This window comes from Alosa sapidissima, chromosome 23, assembly GCF_018492685.1.
Source record: "Alosa sapidissima isolate fAloSap1 chromosome 23, fAloSap1.pri, whole genome shotgun sequence".
Classification (NCBI taxonomy): Eukaryota; Metazoa; Chordata; class Actinopteri; order Clupeiformes; family Clupeidae; genus Alosa; species Alosa sapidissima.
The window spans coordinates 10,546,096-10,573,019 of record NC_055979.1 but is presented as its reverse complement, the minus strand read 5'-3'; the positions used below and the strand labels follow the sequence as shown (position 1 = coordinate 10,573,019).

Sequence of the window (26,924 nt, the reverse complement as noted above, 5' to 3'; positions counted from 1 at the left end):
AGAATTATTTTCATCACTCCTTGCTCTTACACCCCCCCCCCCCCCCCCCTCTCTCTCACACACACACACACACACACTCACACACAAGTTTTCCCTCTCTCTCTCCCTTCTCAACAGCCACCTCTTCTGTACACAGATGACTCAACACGCTGTTTTGGGTGAGTTTCCTACATGCCTTGCTCTATCATCAAAAATTGCCTCTGTAAGTCAGTGACCCGCGCCGCGCGCCACTCCCCTGCCACAAAGGCCCACTGTAAACGCTGACGCGCCAGGTTTACATTCTCCCAAAAAACTGACTTCCCAAAATGTGTTTGCTGGATAAACTCCTCTCTTTTTTTCCCTGCCGCCGTAAGTTGTTTAAGGAGTGCTCGCTCGTTCAAACAAATCGCCCCTTTTTTCTCACCATTCTCCACCCAGCCAGGGGAAATTACAGGCGATGGAGGCAACGTGAGGTCATGGGCATTAAGTATTCAGGAACGGCTCCTGAGAGGAGAGGTGGGTAGTTGAGGTGGATAGGACCACACCAATACGGCGCTTCTCTGCGACTGGGAGGCAGCATCACCACAAACGCCACAAGAAAAGCCCTTTGAAAGAGGGAGAAAAAGGAGGCTAGTGTGTCAGTAGGAGACATGAAAGGCCAATGGACATCAGAGAAGGAAAATATATGTTGCTTTGATTCAGTCAGAACAGCCTTCATTTTTGAAAGCAAATTAATTTACAATGATTTATTTACACTGATTCATCTGTCCAAATCTTCCATCCAATAAGATATTTGTCGATGTAGCTTGAATGTTATTCTTCATTTTGTAAGTCGCTTTGGATATAAGCATCTGCTAACTGAATAAATGTAAAATGTGCATGTATTTGGTGGACAAATGGCTCAAGGGAGGACTAAATAAGCTCAGGGCAATAGTGGGACATTGCGGTATACTGAAAAAGAATACCATAAAAAGGCTCAAATCTGAAATGTGTGTTAGAAATTGAATGAATTACAGTTAAACAAATAATAAAAAGAATCATACAATAATGAAAATGCCACAGCCAAAATTCTAACAAGCACAGAGATAGATATAGAACGGACAGGAGACAGCAGCAAGTGTACAGCTGAACAAATTATATAAAAATAGCATGTAGCCCAAATCAAGAAGAGCGGCCAGTGTGTAATCATGGCTTCATGTTGGTCTGACATTGACTCAAATCACCTTGGTTACCACAACTAATGGCACAGGCCCCATATAATGGAAATGTAAGAATGTTGGCCTGCCCACAGTCCAGTCAGCAGCAGAAATAGTGGGGACATTAGAATGACATTTATGGGCCATTCACCACTTTACTGTTCATGTAATAGAAGAGTTTAACTCCCCCAAGCACATATGAATCTCTTCCCTAGTACACACACACACACACAGATATGCACGTGCATGTACACACACACACACACACACTCTCTCTCTCTCTCCTCCTCTCTCTGTCCCTCTTTCTCATACACTCTCCTCCTCTCTCTGTCTCTCTCTCTCTCTCTCTCTCTCACACACACACACACACACACACACACGTAACCTTTCCATCACAGTACAAATGCCCCGCTCTGAGGAAGACGACCGAAGCGAGCCACCCAGAGAACAGATGTTCCAGATGTTCCAGTGAGGCTGAACCTACTGCGAGTGTCTGTTTCATGCAGCCTTGTATTACATGTAATATATCCTTACCTGGCCTCTTTACTGATTCTGGAGTGTTTAGCAAACAGTATAATAGGAATGTTATGTGTAGAATTGTATAATATTAAATGTGTCACTGCCAGTCATCAGACATCAGACTCTTGGATAAACCAAACAATGAATGAATTATCTATATTCAAACAAATGAAGCGCATTTATTTAGGGTGGTGTGGACTACTTGGCAGGGGGTGACTATCATCTTGACACACGGCATGTGACTGTGTGTTCCCTATCACCTTTCAGGAAGCTGTATAATTCATTGGGTCAGCTTTCGACAGGAAGGCTACAACCAAACACTCGTCCTCACTATCGCTAAAAAACTCGGCCATTGAGGATCCCCTGAGCTCGGAACATTTTTACAAACGGAGGAGCCATGTTTACCGGGCAGTCGGAATCCTAAGTCTCGCCTGCGGTCTTCACCATGTTCTCCGCAGCCACCAAGAACTTTGTGAAACAGGTGGGTGACACAGGAAGGCTGATTCCTGTGCCCAGTCTCAGCGAAGCTGACCGGTATCAGCCTCTCAGCCTGGTGACCAGGAAGAGGAAGAAGCACTTTTGGAAAAAAAACAAGTATGGCTCGACCCCATTCTCACTGAAAGACATACTTGTGGGAGAAAAGGAGATCACAGCTGGTAAGAAAAAAATGTCTTGTGGAAGATTAGAGGGAGACAAAAACAAAATTGTAATAAAGTGGACATCAATAGCTCATAAGAACATAACAAGACAAGCTCACTAGACTGAAACCTTGTACTTTGACTTTGAGCTGAGAACCATTAAATATTGTCACCTGGTTACTTTCAGAATATTCCTTAATATTTGATAGTATCTAATATGTATTAAATAATTTATATTTAACCGTAACTAAACATCAATATGATTTGAAATTTAGAACAGAACAAATGCAGAACAGATGCTCTAATGAAGATAAATGTCTTGAAACTGAAAGAGTTCTTTTTGATTACACCACAAAAATGGTTGAAGATCCATCCATCCAGCTTTAGAAATCCCTCAGAATCATTTGTAGTTAAGGGGGTTAATTGCAATACACAAGACAGACACATCATGAGATCAGAGTTCAGAGAGGATGCTCTCGTGTCCTGTCAGGTGTGTCCTCCTACCAGCTCCTGAACTATGAGGACAAGTCTGATGTGGCCCTGAACGGCAGGTTGGGAAACCACCTGCTCAATGACGTGGGCTTCAACATCACTGGTTCCGACTCAGTGGCCGTTAAGGCCTCCTTTGGAGTAGTGACCAAACACGAGGTGGAGGTGCCCACTCTCCTCAGAGAGCTCAACTCAAGGTTTGTTTGGGTTTTTTAATCCCATTTGTATCACAGCAAGCTTTAATTGCATTAGGAGTAAGTAAACAAAGCTAGACACCCATGATGACAACTTTCAGAGCTGCCATCCGAGCAAATTTTATTAAAATGTCTGGATTTTCCATTAGATTTGCATGTAAATGATGATTGTCTCACCTTCTCGCCTGCAGAAAGGTCGACCTTGACCACTGTCTCATCCGCCAATCAAAAGACAGTGGGAGAACTGTGCTGTGTGTCGTCATGGAGAGCATTCGCACCACGCGCCAGTGTTCTCTTACAGTTCACGCCGGCATGCGAGGAACCACAATGAGAGTAAGCACACAGACAGAATACACACACAAACAAACATATACTCACACAGATGGAGGAAGGGAGGGAGAGAGAGACAGAAAGAGAGGGACAGAGACAGAGAGAGAGAGAGAGAGAGAGGCACACACAAGCATGTACAACCATACATCTTTACAAAATCTACATAATCTCTACAAAATCTTCACCAGTGGAAAAACTTTCACAATCAAACCTATCTAAATGTTTTTCAAACAGTTTCAAATAGATGATGGACGAAATCCTAAAGGTCGTGATAAAGCCATTGTGATTCCAGCTCACACAACAATTGCATTTAGTGTCTTTGATCTGTATGTGCGACTTGATGGACGCCTTGGTGAGTATGCTAATAATTTTACTGCCAATAGAAATTGACAAGAGTGCTAAGGAAATGTATGTCTGTAAAATTATAGCATACACATTAAAAAATGATAGATAGCATACATTACTCTTTCTGATAAGTGAACTTTTAAGGATATAGTTCACCTTAGCTTATTCTGTAAAAGAGCTGATGTGTAACAAAATCTGTGGGCCCCACAGAGCCAATATCCTTATAGACCCTTTCAACAATAAAAACAAAAACAATCCTTGAACGTTCTATTTGGGCCCCAATCTACTTCCTACATATGGAATGTTAAAAAGGAAGTCTTGTGGGGCCAACTATGATGCTGATAATGGAACTCTCTTGAAAGGGTCTATAGATCTCAATCACTGGTGTGTCACAGCTGTCTCTTATGGTAACTTATCATCCTGACTGAAGTTGCTGCAAGTCAGATCTAATTGCACTCCAAAGCATAAATTATATTGGTGTGTGTGTGTGTGTGTGTGTGTGTGTGTGTGTGTGTGTGTGTGTGTGTGTGGTCACACGTGGCTGTGCCTGTGTGTGTGTGTGTGTGTGTGTTGTGGTCAGACATCTGCGTAGCTCCAGAGTCCTGTGGGGGCTTTGAGCAGGGGCAGATTAGAGAGCAGCTGGGCGGTTTCATTGGCCGCTTCTCCTTTGGCCGCCTCAGGAGGTTCCTTTCCGGAATAGTCTACGGAAACCCATTCAGAGCAGGTGATCTACTAACATTTTGTTCTCATTCATATTTACTCTCCCACTTCACCAGAAATGTGTGTTGGAGGAACTTGTAATAGTTTTTCTTGCTAACTTGTAATTTCTTACAAACTATTACCAGTCTTTTGAACCAAAAATGAAAAAACACAATGTCATTAACCAAAAGACTATAATCACTATTCTCCTTTTTTAACACAATTTGAATTTGTTGAACTTTAATAACAAAACGTTCCACACAAATTCAGTCATATATCACTGTCTGCACCAGTGATAATTTAGAAAGCCTTAGCATTGAATATCATTCACCGAAGACACTACAACTCAAACCCAACTAGCATAGAATTCTCCAGCTATATATACTAGGGGCCCTAATTTCATCGGCAGTCAATGAGCAAAATGTGTCCTGCATGAACTGAATCTATCATGTGGCCCATAGATGACAGGACATTTGAGGAGCTGACCCACTCAGACACGTTCCTGGACGACGTGGCCACGGATTACTACGAGAAGGCCGCCAGCATGACTGACCTGTCCACGGCTTACCTGCGCGAGAGCAACCACACTCGCGTCAACCTGCTCAATCATAACATCCCCAAGGGTGCCTGCGCCCTGTGCGGGATGGGCCAGCAGCGGCGCGAGACTGTCTACGGCTGCCTGGAGTGCACAAGCGGCGGGCAGAAGTACGTCCGGCTCCATGCTGTGCCGTGTTTCGACCTGTGGCACAAGACACTGCGTTGACAAAGGCCAGTGGAGTGGCAGCACTTCACTTCAGAAGAAAAAAAAGTTGGAGGAAGCGTTTGGGTTTTTTTTTTTTTTTACATTTTCTCGGCGGATGTTCTTGCCAAATTGAAAGGGTCTTATTATTGCTGTGGTGGTTGTGCCTGGATTTTTCCCATTTGTCCTGTTTAAGAATAACAATTTTGTAAGGCTATGCTGGATGTTTCACCAACCATCACCAATCTGTGGAGGTCTGTGGAGACCTACACATTGAATGTCTTCTTCAAGGCAGTTTTGGTTTTGGCTTTGAAATCAGTACATATTTTACTAAATGGTGTATCTTTTTTTACACATCCTGTAAAGAGGCATTGCATATGTGTGAGTGTGTTTAAGCTTAAGTTTGGCTTATGGCTTTGACAATGGCTTTTCATTGTCAGATTAGTGCTGGTAGGTCCTGGCAGAGTTTACTGGAGAGCACATGTAATGAAGTCCCTTTAGCTCCTCCCCAATCAACTGCCCTAGCCCATCTCCATGTCACCTGCTCAGCTCAGGCACAGCAGCTGTCATGGCCAACAGACTCAAATCACCCGTCTGAATTATTCAGGGTTATTAAAAATAAACAGGAGTATCAGGTGCTCCGGGAAATGCCTGGCCAGGAACATATGACTGACAAGCCCAGTTTACCTGGTTACCATACAACTGAAGCAGACAAGTTTTGGCCGCTGTTTGAATACTGGATACGATTTTTTTTTCTGTAAAGGAAGAAGTAAAGCTCTCATCAATCAGAGACTATTAGAGACTCACACATGCTTTTGCATCAGATAGAGCCAATGCTTACAGGTGAGAAAGATAAGTCTGCACCTGTTGACCAATGTCTTTTACTTGAAAACAAAACTTACCTCACATAATGACATCATCTTATGATAGTCAAGAGGCGGTTCTATGCAATTATGGTTCATTACAGCTTTCATTTAGAGTGCAGTGTTTCCAATGTTCTTTTTTCAAAGAGTGAAGCCTTGTACAGTGATTTACACCTCTCCACGGAAAGCAAAACACTGAAGATCTAGTTACAATTCGAGGTCCAGCAGAACACACTTACACTCAGCCAGGAAAGGCAAGTCCTTAATATTAACCTAGTCTGAGCTCAGCATGTATACTATTTTTGAACTTCTGAGGTCAGGCATCAGACAGGATGACCCTTCATCATTTCCTCAGTCAGACCACCAAAGTAGAATCTCACAAGAGACCACCAATCCAGTTCTTTACCTCTTCCTCCACCTTGTCCCTTGAATGGTCCAATGGTACCCCCTGCTGGAGCAACACGGTCTAAACAAGAATAAGATGCCGTCATGAAAGAACAGCTCATTTAATTCAATCCAAAAACTATTTAAATAGTTTGCAAGGAGTTGTTGGGTGTGCTCAATCCTAAACCGTCTTAGCCTTCACTGTTTGTTTTAGTTGGGTGTTCTTTGGTGTCAACAAACGAAGAAAGGACAGAAGAAAAAATATCCAGACAAAGGCAGTCCTTAAAGTGTTTTTTTTTAATTGGCATGTCCTGAATGGACAGATAAAATGTCCATGTAGTCAAATTGAAATGATCTCGAAGGACTTTATAACTAAGGCAAGGGTAAGAGGGGCAAGGAAAAACTCAAGACCCTTGGGCAAATCCTCAGCTCTTGGGGTCAGCTTTGGGTCCATCCAGATAAAGTTATAGGAACAATGAAAAGTGTGATTGTAGTCTAGCGTAGCCAGACTCATATTCTTATCAGAATATGAGTCAGGTAACATAACATTTGTATTTGGTTATAGGGCATGTTTCAACTTATAAAGGGGAAAAACATGCCTCTGTGCTGAATTGGATAGACCCAAGGGAGGAGGAAGAGGAAAGAACCAGAAGCAGGAAGGTTCAAAACACTTCAAATGACCATTGTACACAAGATATACAAAAATGTTAAAGCATCAATAAAGACAGATGTGACCTTGCTTCGTCCAGTTCTTTATTACTTACAAAAATAATGAGCAACAATCTGTACAGATCTACGCAAACACAGAAGACATACTGTGCATGTTGCACCATAAATACTTAAGATCAGCCTGTAGTGTAAAGTCTCACTGCTTTAAGTTCAGCTGCATTCTACATTCATTTTATCCTCTCATCTCTACACAGAAAAAGCACACACCAGAAGCTGATTATACTATTTACAAGCCAAAGTAGAAGTACAAGTACAAGTAGAAATGAGGAAACATAACGAAAATAAATAACGCTTTTCTGTCTTTAAATTAAGGGCATTTCTGGGAGGATTGCAAATATATGAGAGATGGCACACGTGACACGAGGAAGAAAAAAAAGTGTAAGATTTAATTTTAGAACTGCATGCAATCCTCTCCTATCAAGTTAAGTCTGACACATTTGCATTGAGGAGCCAAGACTTTTGTGATCAAATAAGAATGCACGTAAACAACTTAATGAAGTTACATACAACTTTTCCATCTGACTCAAGTTTACTTACAAGGTAATTTACGTGAAATTAACAACATCCATGTCACACACAGACAGACGGACATACACACATACCATGCTGTGCCGAGCAGTAGAGAGCAGGTGCACAAACACACGCTAAAACACAGTTGATGATCTCTGCAGCCAGTGCCACAGTATGTGTGGTGGACAGATACAAATGAATTTAAGGCACTTCAGTCTAAAGACACGCATTATGGGATGACATGTACATTCAGTATGTCACTAAGGGGTGTTTAACACATTTTGATTGACACCACACACAGGCCTTACCAGACACACACACACACACACATTTCTGCATCATCACAGGCAGGATACCTTATGTGGTGCACAGTCCTCTACGTCCACGTCAGTACCTATACAACCTCCTTCACTGCTTGACTGACCAAGACAAGAGACAGTAACAGGACACAGACCAGACAGCAAAGTTCATCGTTCCAGTTATTCACCACGCCATACGAGTGAAATAATACAATGAATGACTGGTTTTGTGACAAATACTTACTCTGCATTATAAGTTAATGACTCAAGCTGTGCGTCTACCTCTTCTAGGGTATGGAGCTTGTGTCAGGTTTTTTATCATGTCTACTACGTAGTGAATACAGAACCTAGTAGCGCTTTATAAATATTAAAACAATGGGAAGCTCAGGGAAGCAGGGAGGTTTAGTTGGTCCTGTTTTGGTTGAATGGGGCCTGAAGATGCCAAATGATCCTCTTCTGTCTTCCTTTTACAACAAGCGCTGGTTGAGAATCTCCCAGATCATCAGCTTTCTGAACAGCGGCATATGACACTAGGATAAAAGATGAAGACACGTCCAGTTTAGCATTATAAATAGACTATAAATAGACAGCTTTTAGTCAGACTGCCTATCTATTACGCAAGTAAGCCACAGATTAATATCTGTGGCTGCAGCATAAAAACAGACCCTATCACTGATACAAAGGAGCTGCCGAGACAGAATTTTGCAAAGAAGACTGAGGTGAAATGTTTATCTATTATCAATTTTACTTCAGAAAAAAAATGTTGTATGGAATGCATGCAATGATGTGTGTACTACCCAATCAACAGAATTCTTTCAAGTGGTGATATACCTGTCTGAAGGTTAAAGGTCGTCCACGGGAAATGTAGTCAGCATATTTGCAGGCAAAGACTCCACAGTCACTGCCATTCTTTTGCTGAGGGATCTCCTACACACAGATACAAATCAATAGGTGGACATATTATGAAAATGTCTTTTTTTTAATTGCATGTATTCGGGTATCCGAGTTGACTACCAATGCAAAACACGGAAATTTGCTTATGGGCTGCCTAGGTCTGGACACCTGATGTGATTCAGTGAGCGATTCAGATTGACGGTCAAAGTGACATCAAGTCTGGCAGCTTGTTGAATAAAACCACTTAAATTTTACATATCTGGACCAAGTCTCCACTCAGTACTGAAGAAAAAAAATGCTACAAAAGTTTCCTTTTATCCCACAAGCTTGGGACATGTTAGCAACATGTCAAAGCAAAGCCATTGCGCAAGAAATAGGCACAAAAACAGGCCTCTCTGAACAGATATTAAGACAGAGTTGAAAAGGGAGTTGTGGTTCTTCTTCTGTAGAAATTTTATTAAATAACATTTCAATAGCCTACCTTAGAACACAAGAGGATTGCAATATAATATATAATATAATATATCTGTATTGTTTTATATCCTGACATAAAAAGAAAGAATACTGAATGTCTGATTTTTATGACAGCACACTTTATGCAGATTAGCCTATAGCCTAGGCCTACTATTTCTATTACAACTCTACCTCTTTAATTCAGCTGTCTGGTTGAAGCCTGGAAATATTGTAAACAAAGTAGCATAGTTGGCTAGCTTATCATAGTCTACTGATTGGACTGTTCAGTTTCCCCATGTGTGTTTAGGTTTCAAGGTAGGCCTAATACAAGTTCTCCTTGGGACAGGCCCTTTTGGGAAACATTGGTATTGAGATGATTCGTCAACTTGAATGCAAGAGTTTTAAACAAATACATGCAGCATAATAATGATGCTAAGCGGATTTAATAGTAATAGTAGAAGCTAGTCGTCTTCTATGCGTCCTTTGGATTGTGTTGGCTGAATCGCGGTGTCCATTGAGCGGGAGAGAGTGAGGCAAAGAGAGGGGGTTTACTTCTATACTGTTTGGTAAAGTTGAACACATAGTCTACAATGAAAGCAACAAGAGGTATGGAATGATGGACAACGTAGGCTACCGGTAAGTAAAGCAGGAGATGTATATGTTGCTTGTATGATGTATGTTGCCGCGTAAGCTGCAAAGCACTGCGTGAAACACCAGAAAGGGTGTGTCGCGGTTTTGCCTTTTCACACCGCGACACAGGTTCGTGGATATGAGTGTCGCGATTTCGGTTTCGAATCGCATACCGTTACAGCCCTAATGTTTATTATAGTTGTTTTTTTCTATGATCTGATGCAGTAGTAAGGCCAGGTGAGCTATGTACAATGTCCACCTTATCTTTGTGTGGTTTGCGTGGTTGTTTGTGGTTCTTTGTCATCACTTACAGAGGCCTTCAGACTGCTGAGAGTCCACTTGGTGACATCCAGATCTTTCCCCTTCTTCACGTTCATCTCCTCCTTCAGATACAGCCTGGGATGACACACATTCAGCTTCAGTTCATCTTCAGATCAGGGATTTCACCCAGGTTAAGCCTCATACACAAAGGCTTTATTTTTTTACGTTACGCACTATAGACCCTTTCTGCATAAACAAACATGTGCGTGCCTCAGGCATTTCCGGTAGCACAGAAAACAATTAAACAGCTATGATAACTTGACAAAGAATAACTTTAAGAAAAAGTTTTAAAGTTAATTTTCATTTCAACGTGTCAACCAGAAACCCTCTAGGAACAGACTGGAAGAGTCTATAATTCCATATTCCAGTAATGAAAACTAGAGATAGGGTAGCTGCAGAGTTGAGAGAGAGAGAGAGAGAGAAAGAAAGATAGAAAGAAAGAGAAAAAGAACTTGAGTGAAGAAGTGAGCTTACAGTATCAGGTTGCAGATGTCATCATGCCTCTGGCCCATGGAGTCATAGGATTTCACACTTTTTGCCTTCAAGTCAACAACCTTCAGCAGAAAGAAGCAAGACAATTTATCAGCAACTCATTACCCACCACACAAACACTACTTCATTTTCATTCATTTAAAAGTGGATGCTATGACTAGCCTTCCCTGTTGGTCATCTTTACACAACAGAAAGTTGTTGACAACAGAGTTGGGTACCTTTCACATTTGAACCGATATCTTTATTGGTACTGGAATTTAGCATCTCTCCTGTGTGTATATGAAAAAAAGGAAATCTAGCTGCACATATACAAATGTGCTACTTAGAACAATGCTGTGTTCTATGCAGGCACCTAGCCTGGTTAGCACGCAGACCTTCTCAGTTGTAATTGGGAGTGGGTCTGGATAAAGGTTCATTGACTTACGACATCCAGCAGGGGCGTAACTAGCAGTGAAATTAAACTTAAATTGTTGCATTAAACTCTTACCAAATCATTTCAGAAGTGTAGCAATCTCGTAAACGAAGGTTTTAAATGCAGTTGTTTACTCAATTCCAAAAAAATACACGTCCATGCTGGATTAGAGATTGAGTTTGCGTGCCCGTGTTTTAGGGACATTGGAAATGGGCTTCAATGGCCTCTTGGCCAGACGGACCTGCAGAGCAAATCCCAAATTTGCCAAAGGTTCGTACGGGTATTCCCCAGGCTAGCTGGCACCGGTTGATTTAACATGAATAGGTAGTATTAATGTAGTATCAATGACATTCAGTCAGTTATTAAGGGTATAAGGGTATCAGCATCCAACTATAATTGACACCATACATAAACATCACAGGTAACCATCTGTAGATTCACTTTATGCATCATTCGTGTGTGTGTGTGTGTGTGTGTGTGTGAGTATGTGTGTGATCCAGCAGCTGACGATTGGACTCACAGTGAGAGACCAGTGCACTCCCAGGTGGAGTGGCACCAGGATGATGTTGTAGGTGAAGAGGTCCACTGCCTTGGTCCAGCGCCTGACGGCCGCATGGCCACCACCGTGCAGCTTGGGGAAGAAAAACGTACTGAAGGAGTAGACCTTCTGCCCACCCAGCCCCTTCTGCTCCTCACTGCGACTCATCACCAGGTTCAGGTAAAAGTTGATCACCTGAGGAGGGAAAGGGATTGGAAGGGGGAGGGAAAATGTAAGTGAGAGAAAAGAGATTGGTGGCATGCTGTTACATATGACTCATTAGTATCAAGCCCTTGAGTGCGCCTCTGCTTTTTCTACTGTAATACTCAACCTTTGGAGTTCACGCACCAGGCAAAACATTACAAACTTAAGGCGCAGCCGCCGATTCGCCATTGTACCATACAGACGTACAGCTCCTGTAAGACTACAGGGCTAACAACTCATTCATAACACTAGCTCCAAAACGTCATCTGACCAAAACAATGGTAAACAATTCAGATAAGCTTTGAAGTATTCATGGCCATTTACAACTTGCTTTTATAGTTCAGTCAATGTTGTGTTGAATTTTAATGACCAGGCCATAAATATGGTAGTGCTATAAGCACAGCACGCTCAGAAGTGACATTTTGATCAGCTGCTGGTTGAGCTGCTGTATATACACACTTGTTCATTAGGCTGACGCTTTTATCCAAAGCGACTTACTATGTCAATTGACCTGTCGCTAAGCGCCACCCTTAGAACGCTGATGAGCCAATGACAGTCCAGCCTCAATGGGACTCGGACATCAGCTCGGAAAACTCCATAGGAAACAACAGGGAGCAGGCATAAAATGACAAATTAATGGTTATTTATGGAGTTTATTGACTCAAAAAACCTGAAGCCTTGCTCATGGGCACCACGGTGGCAGCCGGGAATTGAACCCACAACTTCTCTGGCTGCTGAATACTAACCCAGCTCCTCAGCCACTATGCTACCACTGCCTGCAGGGCATGGTGTGTGTGGCATAGCTCATTTTTGAGGTGTGTGGCGCTGGTTGAGGTGTGTGTATAGGCTCTGCAGGGCGGGGGGTGTGTGTGTGTGTGGCGTACCTCATCGTTGAGCCAGGAGCCCTCCTGCAGGGTGGCCAGGTCTCTCTGGGTGATGCGCAGCTTGAATGCACTGCTAAGGACCAGGTTGGGGTCCCTCTGAGCCAGAGCAGCACTCACCTCCATCTGCATCTCCTGCCAGTCCACATACACACACACATTCATTTTTGCCCAGAGGCCCCCTAAAACATACCTGCTGTAACACACAGCATATAAACCAATTACATTCGCTGTGAAGCTAAAGGTTTCTCAATAACAGCTACAGAAACAGAACATGGGGTTTTTTTTCCTGAGCCCAGATTTCCTTCTAGAAGCATCCAAATCAGGGTATGCCCCCAAAATAACTGCCCGTCAGGAGAGTTGAGCTGACCTTGGAGAGGCGGGGGAGATCCTCATCAGCCAGCCGGGAGTCTGCCTGAGAGGCGGGCCGGCTCTGGAAACCAGGAGGAACAGGAACAGGCTGAAGTGCAGGTAGAGACGGCTCCTTGTCCTTCAGGTTGAGGCGAGCTGCCACCTCGGCAGACAGGTCCACATCCACTGGCTTGGTCTGTGAAGAAAGCCACAGACCACAGAAACAGGCATTTAGTACTGATTGAAGTTTAGCGCCAACTTTCCTCTAATTGTCTCCGGTAATCTGGTAACAGGACCAATATTTCATCTTAAAGCTGCAGTCGGAAAGATTTTTTTGATCATATTCACTGAAACCGACACTATGCTTCGACAGAACAACATAAATCAGCCGGTTTTAGAAAAAAAAACACTGCACTTCTACCTCCACCTAGAGCCTGTTATTTGTTGTGGGAGATCTGACTGTCAATCACAGTCTGGTGCGCACTGACAAGCACAAATTCGATGAGAGGGTGCTCGGTGGTAGTAGGGGAGGGGCATGAGAGTTGTAAATAGTGCTGGGCGGTATACCGGTTCACATTTTCGTTATGATATGAATTTTTAATATGCCACACCAGTGTATTTTGATTACACAACGTTTGGAACGCTGCGCCGCGCAACAGTGTTTCAGACGGGACTTTTTTCACACGCACGCATGGTGCGACTGCGAGGCGTAGTGAGAGTAAACACAAAACACCTTAAGAACTTCTCAACGCGAGCGGCGAGAGAAACGCGACGCAACGGACCCAAAATTCAGTGCGGCATTGGATGACGTGGGCCCATGTAAAGTGAATGGGATGCGTCTCCAGCACTGCAATGCACGCAGCTGTGTGTAGAGGCCGTTACGGAATTTTGAAAAATACCGTGATATACATTTTTGGTCATACCGCCCAGCGCTAGTTGTAAACATTCAAAATTTTGAAGTCCCCTCAATCTGTCAGACTTGCCAACTGCAGCTTTAACCTATTCTGCAGGTCCTCTGCATTCTTTCAGGAACAACCTATATACTTCTTAAGACAGACAGACCTGTTCAGTTCTCGGACACTGACTCCTACTCCATATAATACAGACACTGAAGATATCAGATTCCATTACCTTCCCCTTCCATGCTGACTGCTCCTCCACTCCTGTGCTTCTGCAATCTCCAACAGGCTTACTCAGACCCATGTCCACAGTCCTGACATGGAAAACAAACAACAATTTACAGAAAAGCACATGTAGTTAAACAGCTTTAGGGTCTAAAGGACAAAAAAAATAATTGTTCAAGGCCTAAATAATGAAATGACCACAAAAGTATTAATGGTGTGAAGCAGTCAACCAACCACCAGCTCCATCACCCAACGAACGCTGTAGACCCTTTTGCCACCCTATATTACAATCTGACCTACATCTATATGATGCATTTAACTAAAACTGACTTTGTATTGGCCTTACGTGCAAGGCAATGATATTGGACATCTTTTAATGTAATGGCAGAATAAATACAAAGTCTATGGGCCCTACGTCTACAGACCCTAACAAGCACAGTTACTGTGCATTAACTATAGCTATTGTGTTGCATGTGGGAACATTGGGCTGACTCAATATGAAGAGTTTGGTTCCAAAATGCTATATCCACCATTTTAATGAATTTGCATAAATCATTTTTTTTTTTGCTTTCCAAGTAATTTCAATAGAACTGTAATTGGATATTGTTATTTGATATATCTTTACTCAATCAAAACAACAACTCCAATTTGATTGATATTACCTGAAATATACAATTAAATAGCACAACTTTTTAATGTGTTTAAAAAACGGAGATATAGCATTTTGGAACCAAACTCTTCCTTTCCAGTTAAGGGCTTGTCCACTGTGTTACATTAGCAAATTGTTTTTGACTAGTTATTAAATTAGCTTCAATTAGCCTTAACACTTTGCACTTTGGCCATCATTGATATTAGGGCCCCAAGTATGTAAGATAAACTGAACTTGTTCTACTGAACCTGTTCTTACCTGTCCTTGGTTTGTTTTCCAGACGATGGGTCCCTCCACATGGACACACTGGGGTTGGCTGGCGCGGGATGGAGAGAGAGGACCATTTAGAATACATACAGGGTTAAAACAGAGTTGCCTTTCCATAAATCTTCACTGACAAAAATCACCATGGCGAGACAGACTAAAGTCTCCCTTATGTTACCATAGCAATTGCTTTAAGATGTTTTGAGGGTCAACACAGATAAGGATGAGAAAACAACTGAATGAAACTAATCAACAACTGATGGTTAAATATCTGGTCTGTGTCTGGCCCATGTCTGTCCCTGATCAGACCGTGTGTCTGAGGAGCAGACTCTCCACTCCTACCTCTGACAGGACCTCGCTTGGGGAGGCTCGTATCACAGGTTCTGCCAAAGACTGTCTGTTTGTGTCCATCCAGCGGAAGAGAAGTCCTTTTAACAACACAAAAGAAAGAATGCATTGTCAAATTATGTTCAAACCAAAGGCAAGGGTGCAACTGGACTACATGGCTGAATAGGAAGGGGTAGAGGGAGCTCACATCAGAGGTTTCATCTGGGCAAATGGGAGAGGCTTGCTTTTGCTGTACTTCTCCGACACCATCTCCACCAGTCTTAAGTACTGCTCCCGGTCACTTTCTTTCAGGGCCTGTAACACAAAGCAGTTAATACAGGAAAACATCTGACATCATCAACAACCACAAAGCATTCCAATACATACTCTGACACAATTTCTCTTGAAAGTCTAATTATTAAGACTTTACATTATCTCTTTAGTAATCATGGCATTTACAGCATAAACTGTAGTAATCAACTGGTATAACAAAATCTTTCCTAAGGTAATTATCTCACCTCTAACAGGGCTCTACAGTGCGCCCATTTCACTCTCACATGCGAGTAAAAATGATGCCGTGCGAGTGCAAAAAAATATTTAGGCGCACTGGTGCGAATGACTTCTAACCATGTCAATGTTTGTCTACAAAATACACCGCAACATCGAGAAACATTACTGGTGCAAACCATAGAATCACGTCGCGAATACAGCATAAAAACTACACCTCCCATCAACGTTAGCAGTTTCGCGTTGTGACACGCTAGTAGTCGCTTCTATCAAGTCCAAGAGCGCGCAGAAAAAGCGGAAAGTTAGACTAGCCAGCCAAGATGCAAAGATGGAAGAAATTAGTTCTTCTATCCACCGAATTCATTGGATAGAGGAGGAACAGGATGAGATTCTGAGAATGCAGTGAGAAGGAAAGGTAACCTAACATGCCTTTTAGCCCAGTTGACGTATTGGCTGCAATATGCAATATAGCTGTAGCGAACCGGCACAAAAGTAGCCTCCCGTAATACTCCCATTTTATTCAAAGGTAGAACGCTACTGACAACTCCAGGCTTCCACGCATGCTTGTTTGTTTACACCGAATACAAGCTGAAGTGCAAAACGAAAGTAGGCCTAACGTTTGCCTACTGCCCCTATCAATGCAGATATTTCAAATAAAAACTAAAAGTATAAAACATATATCCTTGATTAGCCTATGTTGGGTTTTGTGGAAGAGAAAATGGACTGTTTTAGTAGTAGTATTAGGCAGTATGCATATTTGGTTTAGCTATAGATGGATTCACAAATAAATAAATTAGCCTACATTTGGCAGGATACTTGATATACAAGCTAAATGCAAATATGGCAATGTATTATATTATTTTACATTAACAAAATGTAGGAAAATAGAACAGACTGAAAATAAAGTAGGCACTGATCTTTAAAATCCTGTTTCCTGTAGCCTAAATGTTGTCAGTCATTCTTAATATTCGCAATTGGTGCACTGGCATGTTTTGGGCACAGAACTGACTGCGCGCCCAAATTTTTGTCTGTGCTCCTAAATTTTTTAACTTGGGCGCACAAGTGCTCCTGAAAAAAAATGTTAGTGTAGAGCCCTGTCTAAGATTACCTACTATAAAATGCCAACTTTTTGTCAGATATTTCCTTGGGATACAAGACATGACTACAGATGTATGGAGTGCATCAATCTGACTCCAAACTCACCTCCTCCACAGCCAGGCAGGGCTTGTGAGGCCTGCCAGCCAGGTCTGAAGCAGGCATGAGCGGCAAGGATCGTCGCTGGGTCTTGTCCTGGGCTCCCCGAAACACCATTGCTCCACTACTGTGGAAGACAGAAGAGCCACTCAAATATACCGTAATTTCAAGACTATTACCTGAGGTTTATACAATGATTTTGCTAATTTTCTTCAGCTATGAGGTTAATACATGGGAGCGGGCTATACATGGGAATATATTCTTTTCTTCATTCTTCTTGATTCTAATTTGTATGAAACACTGTCCAGTAGTTTATACACAACGCTAATACACAGGACATTACTGTTAAAACAAAGGAGACACACACTGCACATATTGTTTAAACAATGCAGTTGGAAGAATGACAAAAGGATCTTCCACTGATGGATACATTATCAAAACCAGGTCCGATATCACTGTAAGCCTAAGAAGTTAAGGGATATTTCAGCACTGCTAAAGTAGACAGCTCCCCTTAAGAACTTCTTAAGAGCAGTGCACATGCCTTCACACTACGAGCATGTTTGAGAAACAGACGGAAAAAACAAACGAACATTAAGAAAATCAATCATAGAGAAGATGTGTAAGTGCTTAGATCCATCGCTATCAGGAAACCAGCCCCGGTCATCTTTACAGTAGGAAGGTGCATATACTTTGGAATTATAAATTCAAGCCCAGTTACCTCTCAGATTGTCAATTGCTATTTTTCAAATGTCAAAGAAAAAACGACAGTTGACCAAAATGAATAGAAGCATAATGGTTGCCACTACTTACTCTTGCTTTCTGTTCAGGGGCAAGGAGCTGTTGCCAAAGGCAGACACAGTCTTCTCTTGCCCAGTGCTGCCTCCCTCTCTCAGTTTGTCTGAAAAACACAACAAATGTGTCAGCATTTACCAAAATAGATCAGCTTGCGGAGTTTGAGCAACATAATCAAGCAATCCAAAACATGTTTTTAGAAATATATCATGAATACAGCTGTGACACAGGTTCAAAAACCTAAACAGCACAAATAAGTTCATGTATATGTATGCCAAATGTATACCGGTCGCTATATATGTACTGCATGTTACTGAGGAAAAAACTAAATTAATCAAGTTACTGCATGTGTGATGTCAGCGGCTCTTCTGTTTTGACACCACTGAGAAGAATGCTTGCAGGAAGACACTTACCCATTTTAACATTCCCATTCATGATCCACATGCTCAAGTTACTGTTTGGAATTTCATCTATTCCCGCCAGCGCAACGGGCTGCAGCTGCAAAAAAGACAACCATGTCAACAAACAAGCTTACTAACTGAGGATCCATTTATGATTTCAGTGCCACATTAGAAATGGAGGTCCAAATCATACCGGGGCTTTCTTATAGGAGCGGTGGTCATTTTGAAGGCTGGGTTTGGGGTGCCTCAGACGGAGAAAGCCAGCGACTCCAGCCAGGGTTTTCTTAACGGTGCTTAAAATTACATCTAAACACAAAGAAGGAAGCAAATTTGAGCCTTATTCCACTTCAAGAATTTAAAGATCAAATTATCAAATTAAATTTTTAGAAAAAAAAAAAGCACACAGGTACTTCAACAACTAAGCTATGGATTAAATAACAATGTGATTAGACAAAGCTATGACAATACCTCTTCTTGGTCTTTTGATCTCCACAGGCTCTGATGTGCCCTCGGGAGAGTGGACACTGCAACATTGAAACATGAATTCATAGTAACAAAGAAAGATACAAAGTAGCAAACGATTTCCTCACATGGTTAAGTAACCATTCAGACATCACTACAAAATGAAATGAGTGTGCGGGTCATGTTCTGCCCACTGAAGAAGACTCAGAGTCAGCTCAGGCAAAGTTAACTAGTTAGACTACAACTTTAAGGAGTGATACAAAGAAACTAGCTCGTAGGTTTAGCAGCTACGTTAAGCCAAATTCATTATGGTCTAACTATGTTCTGTGATGCTACTAGCCTTTTGACGTTAGCTAATGATCGACAAATACCAGAATAAAGACCTTTTTGTGAAAACAGTTAGATTGTGTTATCCACAGTGATGTCTACGCACAAGCCTAGTAAAATTTGAATGATTTTGACTACTGTAGCTACAGTTAATGATATTTTAGCATTCACGTGCTAACTTCTTCAACACTGAACCAAGTTTATCGTTACTATACCAACTAACGTTAATTGGCTCAATAGCTAACTAGCTAGCTAGCTAGCAGGCTAACGTAACGAAAGCTAACACACTACCCATGAGCTAACTGTCACAGGGCATACACCAGAGTAATAAATGATCCAATCTAAATAAATGATCATGTTGCCGTCTATGAAGCAAGTTTACAGACACCGACCTTTGATAATTGCGTTTCGCTGGCCTGTTATTATAATTATCCTGTCTTTGCTCGTCTGGGGTCCGCGCGGCTTCTGATACACCGCCGTTCTTAGGCCAGCTCCTTGATTTCCCTCCAGAAAAAGGCACGAAGAGCGATGATATTCCGTCAACTATCCATTCATACATCCCAGACAGCCAAAGATAAATGAACACCCTTTCGTTTGTCAGTGCCAGGTCTATTCGTGATCACAAAGGCTCCTTTACCTAGCACGAAAAATGGAACTACGACACGCCAACATGAACTCCAATGTGCTCAAGTGTTACGTCACAGGTTAGCTAATACGGGGAGCTCATGCTAGTAGCTAGAGCATTTCCAGGCGTGGGTGGGTGGGCGGTATTGCGCACCCTCATTGGTTAGTAAGTTGAAGTTGGCCTCAGACAACCCCGAAAATGCAAACGGGCCTCAGTAGCTACACTGCAAATGGATGAGCCCCAGGTATTAACCATCCTCCAACGAACTGTAGCCTATCCTATGTCCATGTCCTGGCTTTTATGGTGAAAATTATGCATGAAGGCCTACTTATGCAGTTCCCAAAATACACAGTCCACATTTAGATTTAGATTTATTGACAGAAGTAGCCTAGAGATGTTCTTGTCAACAATTTTTAAATCTATGAGTTTTAAATGGCAAAGATACAAACACACCCACCTTCAGAGAGGTGTAGCATACATTGGCAGCAGGCTTCAATCTATAAACCCCACCTTTTTGGTCTGCAGGTTAACACAGGTGAACTTGATGACAAAGTCATATCAATACCTTTTGCCACCCCCATTTTATAGGGTAGTTCCCTTCAGAGCTTAAAGGTTAGGATTCATATAACAAGCTGTAGCACATGCCTGAAAAAAACCTAGATGGAAATGGAGGTTTTCAATTTCCATGCTAGACCTCTTCCTGCCTCAATATTAACTGGGGTGGTGGTAAGTAGGCTCTCAGAAACAACCTTTAATTGACTCAACAAAGAGTTTTAGCTGCTTGGTGTAGCCTAATGTGACATCCTGTGATCCTGCAAATGCTGTTGTTGATGGTGTAGTTTGTATTAATCTTCACTTGGACTAGGAACAGTGGTGTAGTCTATGTGATATGCAGGACTTGTATATCCACTTAAAAAGCATCACCATCTCAGTATACCCAATTAAAGGCAAGGATACATAGTAACATTTGGGGTTGACCACAGTATACCCACTACAGCTAACTACATCACAATATATCCACTACAGCTAACTACTAGACTACACCACTGACCAGGAAGTAAACCATCTCCCATTCCCATTTGCTTAAACAATTCTGTGGTCCATCAGGGCTCTTTACAGAACAGACCTTTGTTTTAAAGAGGGGAAAAAAATCACTTGTGCTCAGTTTCCTACCAGAATGTGTGCTTTGGGTATTCTCAGCACAGTGCAACTGCAGTATTTATTTCTGTCATTTACAATATTAAGTGAAATCCTGGAAATGTTTGTTTAATTTTATGCGAATGGGTTTATCACATATTGTGTACAAAAGATGGATATTTTGAATAAGATATTACACACTATGGAGAAGATGGAATACTAGCAGGACTCTTGGGACTCTATATAAAGGGCAGGGGGGTCTGTTTGGTTGTCCTAACCTGTGTGTGTGTGTGTGTGTGTGTGTGTGTGTGTGTGTGTGTGTGTGTGTGTGTGTGTCTCTAACCTTTATTCCCAGGGTGTGCCAGTGAAGAGAGTTGTGACCCCTACCACACTTCAACCCTTCAAGCTGTTAGCTGATGAACGGGTGACCATTAAAGCTGAGCGTAGAAAGCAAAAGGTGAGTCCTTTTATGTGAATTCTGATTCTTAATATGGAGTTACTTTGGCATTTATTCACCAGTCACAAAACATTTGGCATGTGTTCAGATAAAAGAGGAGAAAAAGAGATGGATGGAGGCAGTCACCTTCAAAGCCAGACCAAACACTGTTACTCACAAAGAACCCTTCAGGCCTCGGAAGGAGAATCATGCCAGTCCAAGTAAGTAATTTGATCCTTTTGCAGTTCCAAGATGCTATGAGCTGAGTTCAGTTAACAGATTTTCGACACCATTTCCACCACACATGAATTTTATTAAGTGTCAATTGAACTGCCGAATACATTTTTGTAATGCGCTTCATGTTGTTTCTGAAAGTGTGACATTGTAAATATGCCCTCGAAGATGTTTATCCTTTTAAATAACAGTTGTGCCCACATTTTCTGACCGTGTCTGATAATCCTATTCAAGTCATTCATTCATCCCTTTTAGCAGTTATTGCTGGGTCTTAAATTAGTGTCATCCATTGTGTAGCTCCAGTGGGATTCAATTTACAAACTGAACAAAGGGCCAGAGAATGGCTGATGCTGGACCAGCTGAAGAGGTCCAGGGAAGCCCTCAGAGTGGTCATGGAGCAGGAAAGACTCTGGGAGCAGGAGCAAATGGAGAAAGTGGCCGTTGCCAAACTTCGTCGAGAACAGGTGACTTTTTTTTTTTTTTTTTTTTTTAGTTCTAGATTAGGATGCTCTTCAGCACAACAGGTGACCTATAGCAGTACTAGATTAGGAGGCTTTTGAGCACAACACTGTTTCAGTGGCTGATGTCTCATTAGTGGTGAAGGCAGCATAGCTCGATGTGCTTGTTTTACTGCTTGATGCTAGACCTACACTGCGTCCATCAATTTCCAGCATAAACCCTCATGTTAAGCAACATTATTTCTTTTCTTGAATATCCTCTGTGGCTGTTAGGTTCACAAAGCCCAAAGTATCAGGCGCTACAAACCACTGAAGCCAAAGGCTGAGATCCCTGTGACTATCCCTCAGTCTCCCCAGTTCTCTCACAGAATACTCTTTAGGAATAGATTTTAGCAATACAACAATGTATTTATTTATTGTACTTTGCATAGTTTATATAGAGTTTATTGTTTTTATTTTTTACCCAAGTGTGCATAAACCAGTGCTTTTCTTTTTAAATCAACCTAAGCTTCTAAGGGCACACCACATGGTTAAGTGGACTTTTTATTCAACAATGGACTGTCATCCAATGTTGACATTTGATTTAATTTAACAGTATTGGCTGCCTGTTGTATATTATGAATTTGTACATACAAAATAAAGAATATTTAATAAACACTGGATTATTTAACAAATGTATGTCTCGTGTGGGTTGCTGGAACACGTGAAAAAATGTGCATCATCCAATATCTTGGTTTAAGATTTCTCTTGAGTAATCTTTAACTGCTTTCTATACACATAGTTGTTCTATCTGCACACATCAAGGCTTCATTCAAAGTTCAGGTGCATGTTGCATACAATATTCAGTCCTTATGCTCTCAGTCAATGTATAAAGTGTTTCAACGTATTCTCATAGTGAACTATATAACTGAATTATATATTAAATGATTTGTTAGTAATTAAAATAAATGTAGGATAATCAGCTATTGGCAATTGCCATTAAAGTGCTTTGTTATGCAGTCCTTTGGCATTCCTTCACTGAAGCTGCGAGATTCTGTAACCAGACGCATGGAGTTTGTGTGCAGTGTCAGTTCTCACCACATTACTCCTCCCATCTGTTTTAAAATCCCAAATGGCTCTCGGCAAAGTTCAGGGTGTGGGCAAGGTGACCTCACATGATTGGGAAACAAGTGGTGTATCGTTATGAAGAATGATCTTTGCCTGTGATCCATCATTCTGCCGGAAAAGGATTAGTTCCACCTCTGGCCACTGTTATGGGAAAACAAAAGGTGTCCAAAAAGAGGCAGAGAAACCATGTTAATTATCAATTATACGATATATTTTGATAATCCTCCCCATGATAAAAAGTCAACCTCATATTGTCATATTGTGATTGATAGTGGTGATATTTGTACATACAGGGTCCAAAATTAGCTGCTGTTGGCAGGTTACTGGAAGAGGCCTTTGTTTTCATTGCATTTTAGACTTTAAGTATAGCTTGAAATGTGCGAAATGGCTTACATTAACTGTTTTTTCATTGATTTTACAGGAAAAAGTGTTACCGGTACATTGTGATTCATTATGTATCATTATCAGGATATGAGATGGCCTATATGTGTTATGAGATTTTGGTCATATCACACATCTTACAAAAAAATACTTAACGACACCTTTTTTTTATAGCTAAGACAGGCCAAAAGCCAGGATGAAAGTGCACAGTTTATGCTGATAAAACCTCATAAGAGGAAAGGCTAGAGGCTTGTAGCAAGATCAAGGTGAGTGGATCAGGTGTAGACCCAGATCTTTTTGCCCCTTACGTGTTTAAAGGTGGGAGTGATATTGGCCCCATCACGTGTTGCACTGAGGGTTGGTATGCCCCTCCCTGGCTGCCCCATATTGGATAGGTAATGGGAGGCAGCTGGGGGCCAGATGGGCTGTAGTGATGATGGTGGTGGATGGCACTGCCCTTTGCTTTGGGGTACATTTCCTGGGTAACAGCAAAGGGCAGAACTGGATGACACAATCTACAGACTACAAACTCTACAGAGTTGATACTTGCTCTAAAATGAGAAAAGTATACAGGTGTAGGGGATTTCAGTGATTCAGCTAGGTATTTGGTCAGTTAAAGGATAATTCCGGTATTCACTTTGAGTCCCTTTTCTGGTTTGCTTGGGATGAACTAGAGTGGGAAATACCGGAATTATCCTTTAACTTGAAATAAAATGTGCAGTTGTGAGACAATAAAAAAAAAAATTTCAAATGAGATAGTCATAACTGTTGAAAAAAAGAATGACTGACCGCTACAGAGTGTGGGGTTGAGGGGGCACTATGACCAGCTCCCATTGGTGAGTTCAGAGCCATGGGAGGGAGGGCCTTCAGCATCATGTTCTGCATGATGATCTGGTGCATCTGGGCATTCTGCATCAGCATCATTTCCACCATGTCTGTGGAAGGACAGGCACGTCCACAGTGTTGAATTGTAATTGTTGTTATTCTAACGTGAAACACATGACTCTCACCACAGTAACTCACTCACTCATGCACAACGGCACACTGTGGATATTTTTTTATTTTTTTATTATTTAGTATTTAGTAATTTATATTTCTTATCTTCTACTCTCTCTATTGTGCAGTGGAGTTTTTTATATTTATATACTTCTTTTTCTGCTGTAAGTGCATGTTGTGTGTGATGTCTGTATGCTACTGAGTCCTTGAATTTCCCCCTGGGGATCAATAAAGTATCTATCTATCTATCTATCTCTATCTATCTATCTATCTCTCTCTCTCTCTCTCTCTCTACTCACACACTCATGCACAGACGCACACACACACAGTTTATTATTATCACTTGTACCCTCTTTGATGCTGCCAGATTTGTATGGCGGTGCCAGCTGAGGCGGAGGTATCTGTGTGATGAGTGGCTGTTGCTGAGGCAACTGTTGAATTATGGTGGCTGGTTGTTGAGGGAGCTGGGGAGAGGAGAGTAGACACAAATGAGTTGGCAAGGTGTGGCTGGCACCACATTAACAGCTCTACTCAAAATGACTATAAACATCATAAACCTGTAGACCTCTCTGAGAGATGGTGGTAATAAGTGTAATGAGCGTAATGGTACGCCATCTAAGTCTGTAACACCTTAGAAGGTCTTGGCTACTGAATGGCAACTGAGATAGGGTTATGAGAGTTACAGTATGAGCAGAGACAACGTGAAAGACAGATCTGCTCGGATTTGATACCATCTGCTGTATGATTCGGGGGGGCAGCTGGGGTGGAGGTGGTGGGGGCAGCTGGTGGACAGGGGCAGGTGGAGGTGGAGGTGGCTGGTATATGTGAATCGGAGGAGGGTTTGCTGTTGGAAAGGGATCTGGGCGATGTTGCCTGTGACTCCCTCCCCATGTATGTGGTCTTCCAAGATCCTCCAGTAACTGTTGCTCCTGTGTGACACAAACATACAGAAAATATTCAGACTTAGATTGTTATTATTCTACTTTCTGAATTTGCGTCTCGTAGTACTGTTCTAAAAAATACAAAACACAACCCATACAATGAGAACTTCTCTAATATATAACTCAGCAAACCAAACTCAAGCTCATGAGGGTGTAAATTCATGGAGATCACCGAGAAGCCCTGCTGTCCCTGATATCACAACTTGTTGTGACATGATGCAACATGCCTTGGGGTTCACTGTCTATGTTTTCTCTATTTTGATACGGCATGTCTGCTGGTGAATCATTTCTTGGCAACTCAGACCTGGTGAGTAAATATTATTACATACCACATACCTGAACAAGGTCCTATATATGATAAAAGATGGTCAGCATCAAATTATCTCAGGCTTATATAGATACTATACATACTCTGAGCCTCTGCAGTAAACTCCGCTTCCTTCTCAGGGCACTATGTAAGGCATCCGCTTGCCCATCATAACTTCCTGCAATGAAAGAAAGAATATGGTTAAGAAGGAGTATGACCCATATTTATGCATCCTCTGAAATGTTCTCCCAATGCAATGCCCCTCTTCAACCAGCAGAGAGCGTAAAGACCTCATAGGAAAGAGTTATGCCTTTTATCTCAAATGAGGTACTGGAAAAAACTAAGCAGAAAGAAAATATAAATTCCTCTCCACTGGTTCCTGAAACAAGAGCTTGCCACTATACATTAAACATACACGAGTACTCAGTACTCAATATACAGTATATTGCCGTGAAAACTTGTAAGCCAAATAAATAGGTTATCAATTTATGGCACAACTTACTTGTGGAAATAGATGAATCACCCCTCTCATCATAATTGTTCCTGTCATTCTCAAGTCTCTGTAGTGAATGATACATTAGTAAATATTGTCATCAGAAGCACAGACTCAGATGATTCATTCACATACAAATACACCAACGACACAATAGAATGAATCATTCTGTTTTGTGTAAGTGATTACCTCATGCAGTGCAAACGCTCAAAGCACATTGTCTCACTCAAACACTCACCTTCTCCAGCAGCTTCAGCTTCAGCCTTGTCATCTGGTCTACCATATCATTCATATTTGCAGGTTTAGAGAGGTAAGAAAAAATAAAAAAAGTGGTTTCTCCAAACAGAATTGAATCATAGGTTTAAATCCACCTTGGAATTATAGGTCAATATACTCCATTAAGTTTGTCAGATACAAATATATACCCTACTTCTCAGTTTTGTGTATAGCATAGGTTACTTCCTCACATCAATCACCTAGTTGCCAGAAACACTATAATGATCTTTGAGTAGGCCAAGCCCTCAAGTTGCTATGCAGCAGAGATCCCTATACACAACACTAACAGTTTACTTAACTGAAACACTTAAGGGTTTTGAAGAAGCTTGTAGGGCCTACAGCAATCACCATTTCTGTTCCAATGTCTTTTTAAAATGAGATGGCTTGATAACTGGTC

General features: G+C 41.7%; 5 protein-coding genes across 8 annotated transcripts in view; 2 read left to right on the top strand and 3 right to left on the bottom strand.

Moving 5' to 3' along the window:
- col5a2b (collagen, type V, alpha 2b) overlaps nt 1-2,136 on the bottom strand; it is a gene marked incomplete at its 5' end in the record, with an annotated part of 46,518 nt that extends 44,382 nt beyond the window's left edge. Inside the window, one exon of the mRNA XM_042081632.1 lies at nt 2,100-2,136. Within this exon, the coding sequence (XP_041937566.1) occupies nt 2,100-2,136 (37 nt within the window). The remainder of the gene's footprint in view (nt 1-2,099) is intronic.
- Nucleotides 2,096-5,281, top strand: pjvk (pejvakin). Its single transcript, XM_042081408.1, has 6 exons — nt 2,096-2,350; nt 2,823-3,018; nt 3,207-3,348; nt 3,580-3,697; nt 4,271-4,414; nt 4,851-5,281. Exons 1-6 carry the CDS (start codon nt 2,140-2,142, stop codon nt 5,150-5,152), a joined length of 1,113 nt encoding a protein of 370 aa, XP_041937342.1. The 5' UTR covers nt 2,096-2,139; the 3' UTR covers nt 5,153-5,281.
- A 1,825-nt stretch (nt 5,282-7,106) lies between these two features.
- On the bottom strand, nt 7,107-19,855 carry senp2 (SUMO specific peptidase 2). Of its 4 annotated transcripts, XR_006026888.1 has the most exons (18): nt 19,529-19,854; nt 18,816-18,871; nt 18,541-18,653; nt 18,360-18,444; nt 17,965-18,052; nt 17,164-17,281; nt 15,662-15,768; nt 15,469-15,554; nt 15,121-15,178; nt 14,221-14,302; nt 13,109-13,285; nt 12,742-12,873; nt 11,636-11,848; nt 10,686-10,765; nt 10,202-10,286; nt 8,745-8,840; nt 8,158-8,443; nt 7,107-8,033 (listed from the first exon to the last, which is right to left on the bottom strand). XR_006026888.1 is itself a non-coding variant. In XM_042081407.1 (17 exons), exons 1-17 carry the CDS (start codon nt 19,693-19,695, stop codon nt 8,381-8,383), a joined length of 1,803 nt encoding a protein of 600 aa, XP_041937341.1. In that variant the 5' UTR covers nt 19,696-19,855; the 3' UTR covers nt 7,107-8,380. The 4 variants fall into 4 exon arrangements, 2 of the variants coding, with proteins under 2 accessions (XP_041937341.1, XP_041937340.1); XM_042081407.1 differs by having other exon boundaries at nt 7,107-8,443; nt 17,164-17,278; nt 19,529-19,855; XM_042081406.1 differs by having other exon boundaries at nt 7,107-8,443.
- Nucleotides 19,856-20,300: 445 nt separating this feature from the next.
- On the top strand, nt 20,301-22,700 carry LOC121698905 (targeting protein for Xklp2-like). Its single transcript, XM_042081411.1, has 5 exons — nt 20,301-20,487; nt 21,254-21,355; nt 21,444-21,555; nt 21,866-22,032; nt 22,300-22,700. The coding sequence occupies exons 1-5, from the start codon at nt 20,422-20,424 to the stop codon at nt 22,417-22,419; spliced, it is 567 nt and encodes a 188-aa protein (XP_041937345.1). The 5' UTR covers nt 20,301-20,421; the 3' UTR covers nt 22,420-22,700.
- Nucleotides 22,701-22,797: 97 nt separating this feature from the next.
- zgc:112416 (uncharacterized protein LOC550509 homolog) lies at nt 22,798-26,640 on the bottom strand. Its single transcript, XM_042081409.1, has 8 exons — nt 26,490-26,640; nt 26,261-26,318; nt 25,863-25,936; nt 25,242-25,439; nt 24,860-24,974; nt 24,304-24,449; nt 23,823-23,992; nt 22,798-23,274 (listed from the first exon to the last, which is right to left on the bottom strand). The coding sequence occupies exons 1-8, from the start codon at nt 26,541-26,543 to the stop codon at nt 23,256-23,258; spliced, it is 834 nt and encodes a 277-aa protein (XP_041937343.1). The 5' UTR covers nt 26,544-26,640; the 3' UTR covers nt 22,798-23,255.
- Between the last annotated feature and the right edge of the window lie 284 nt (nt 26,641-26,924).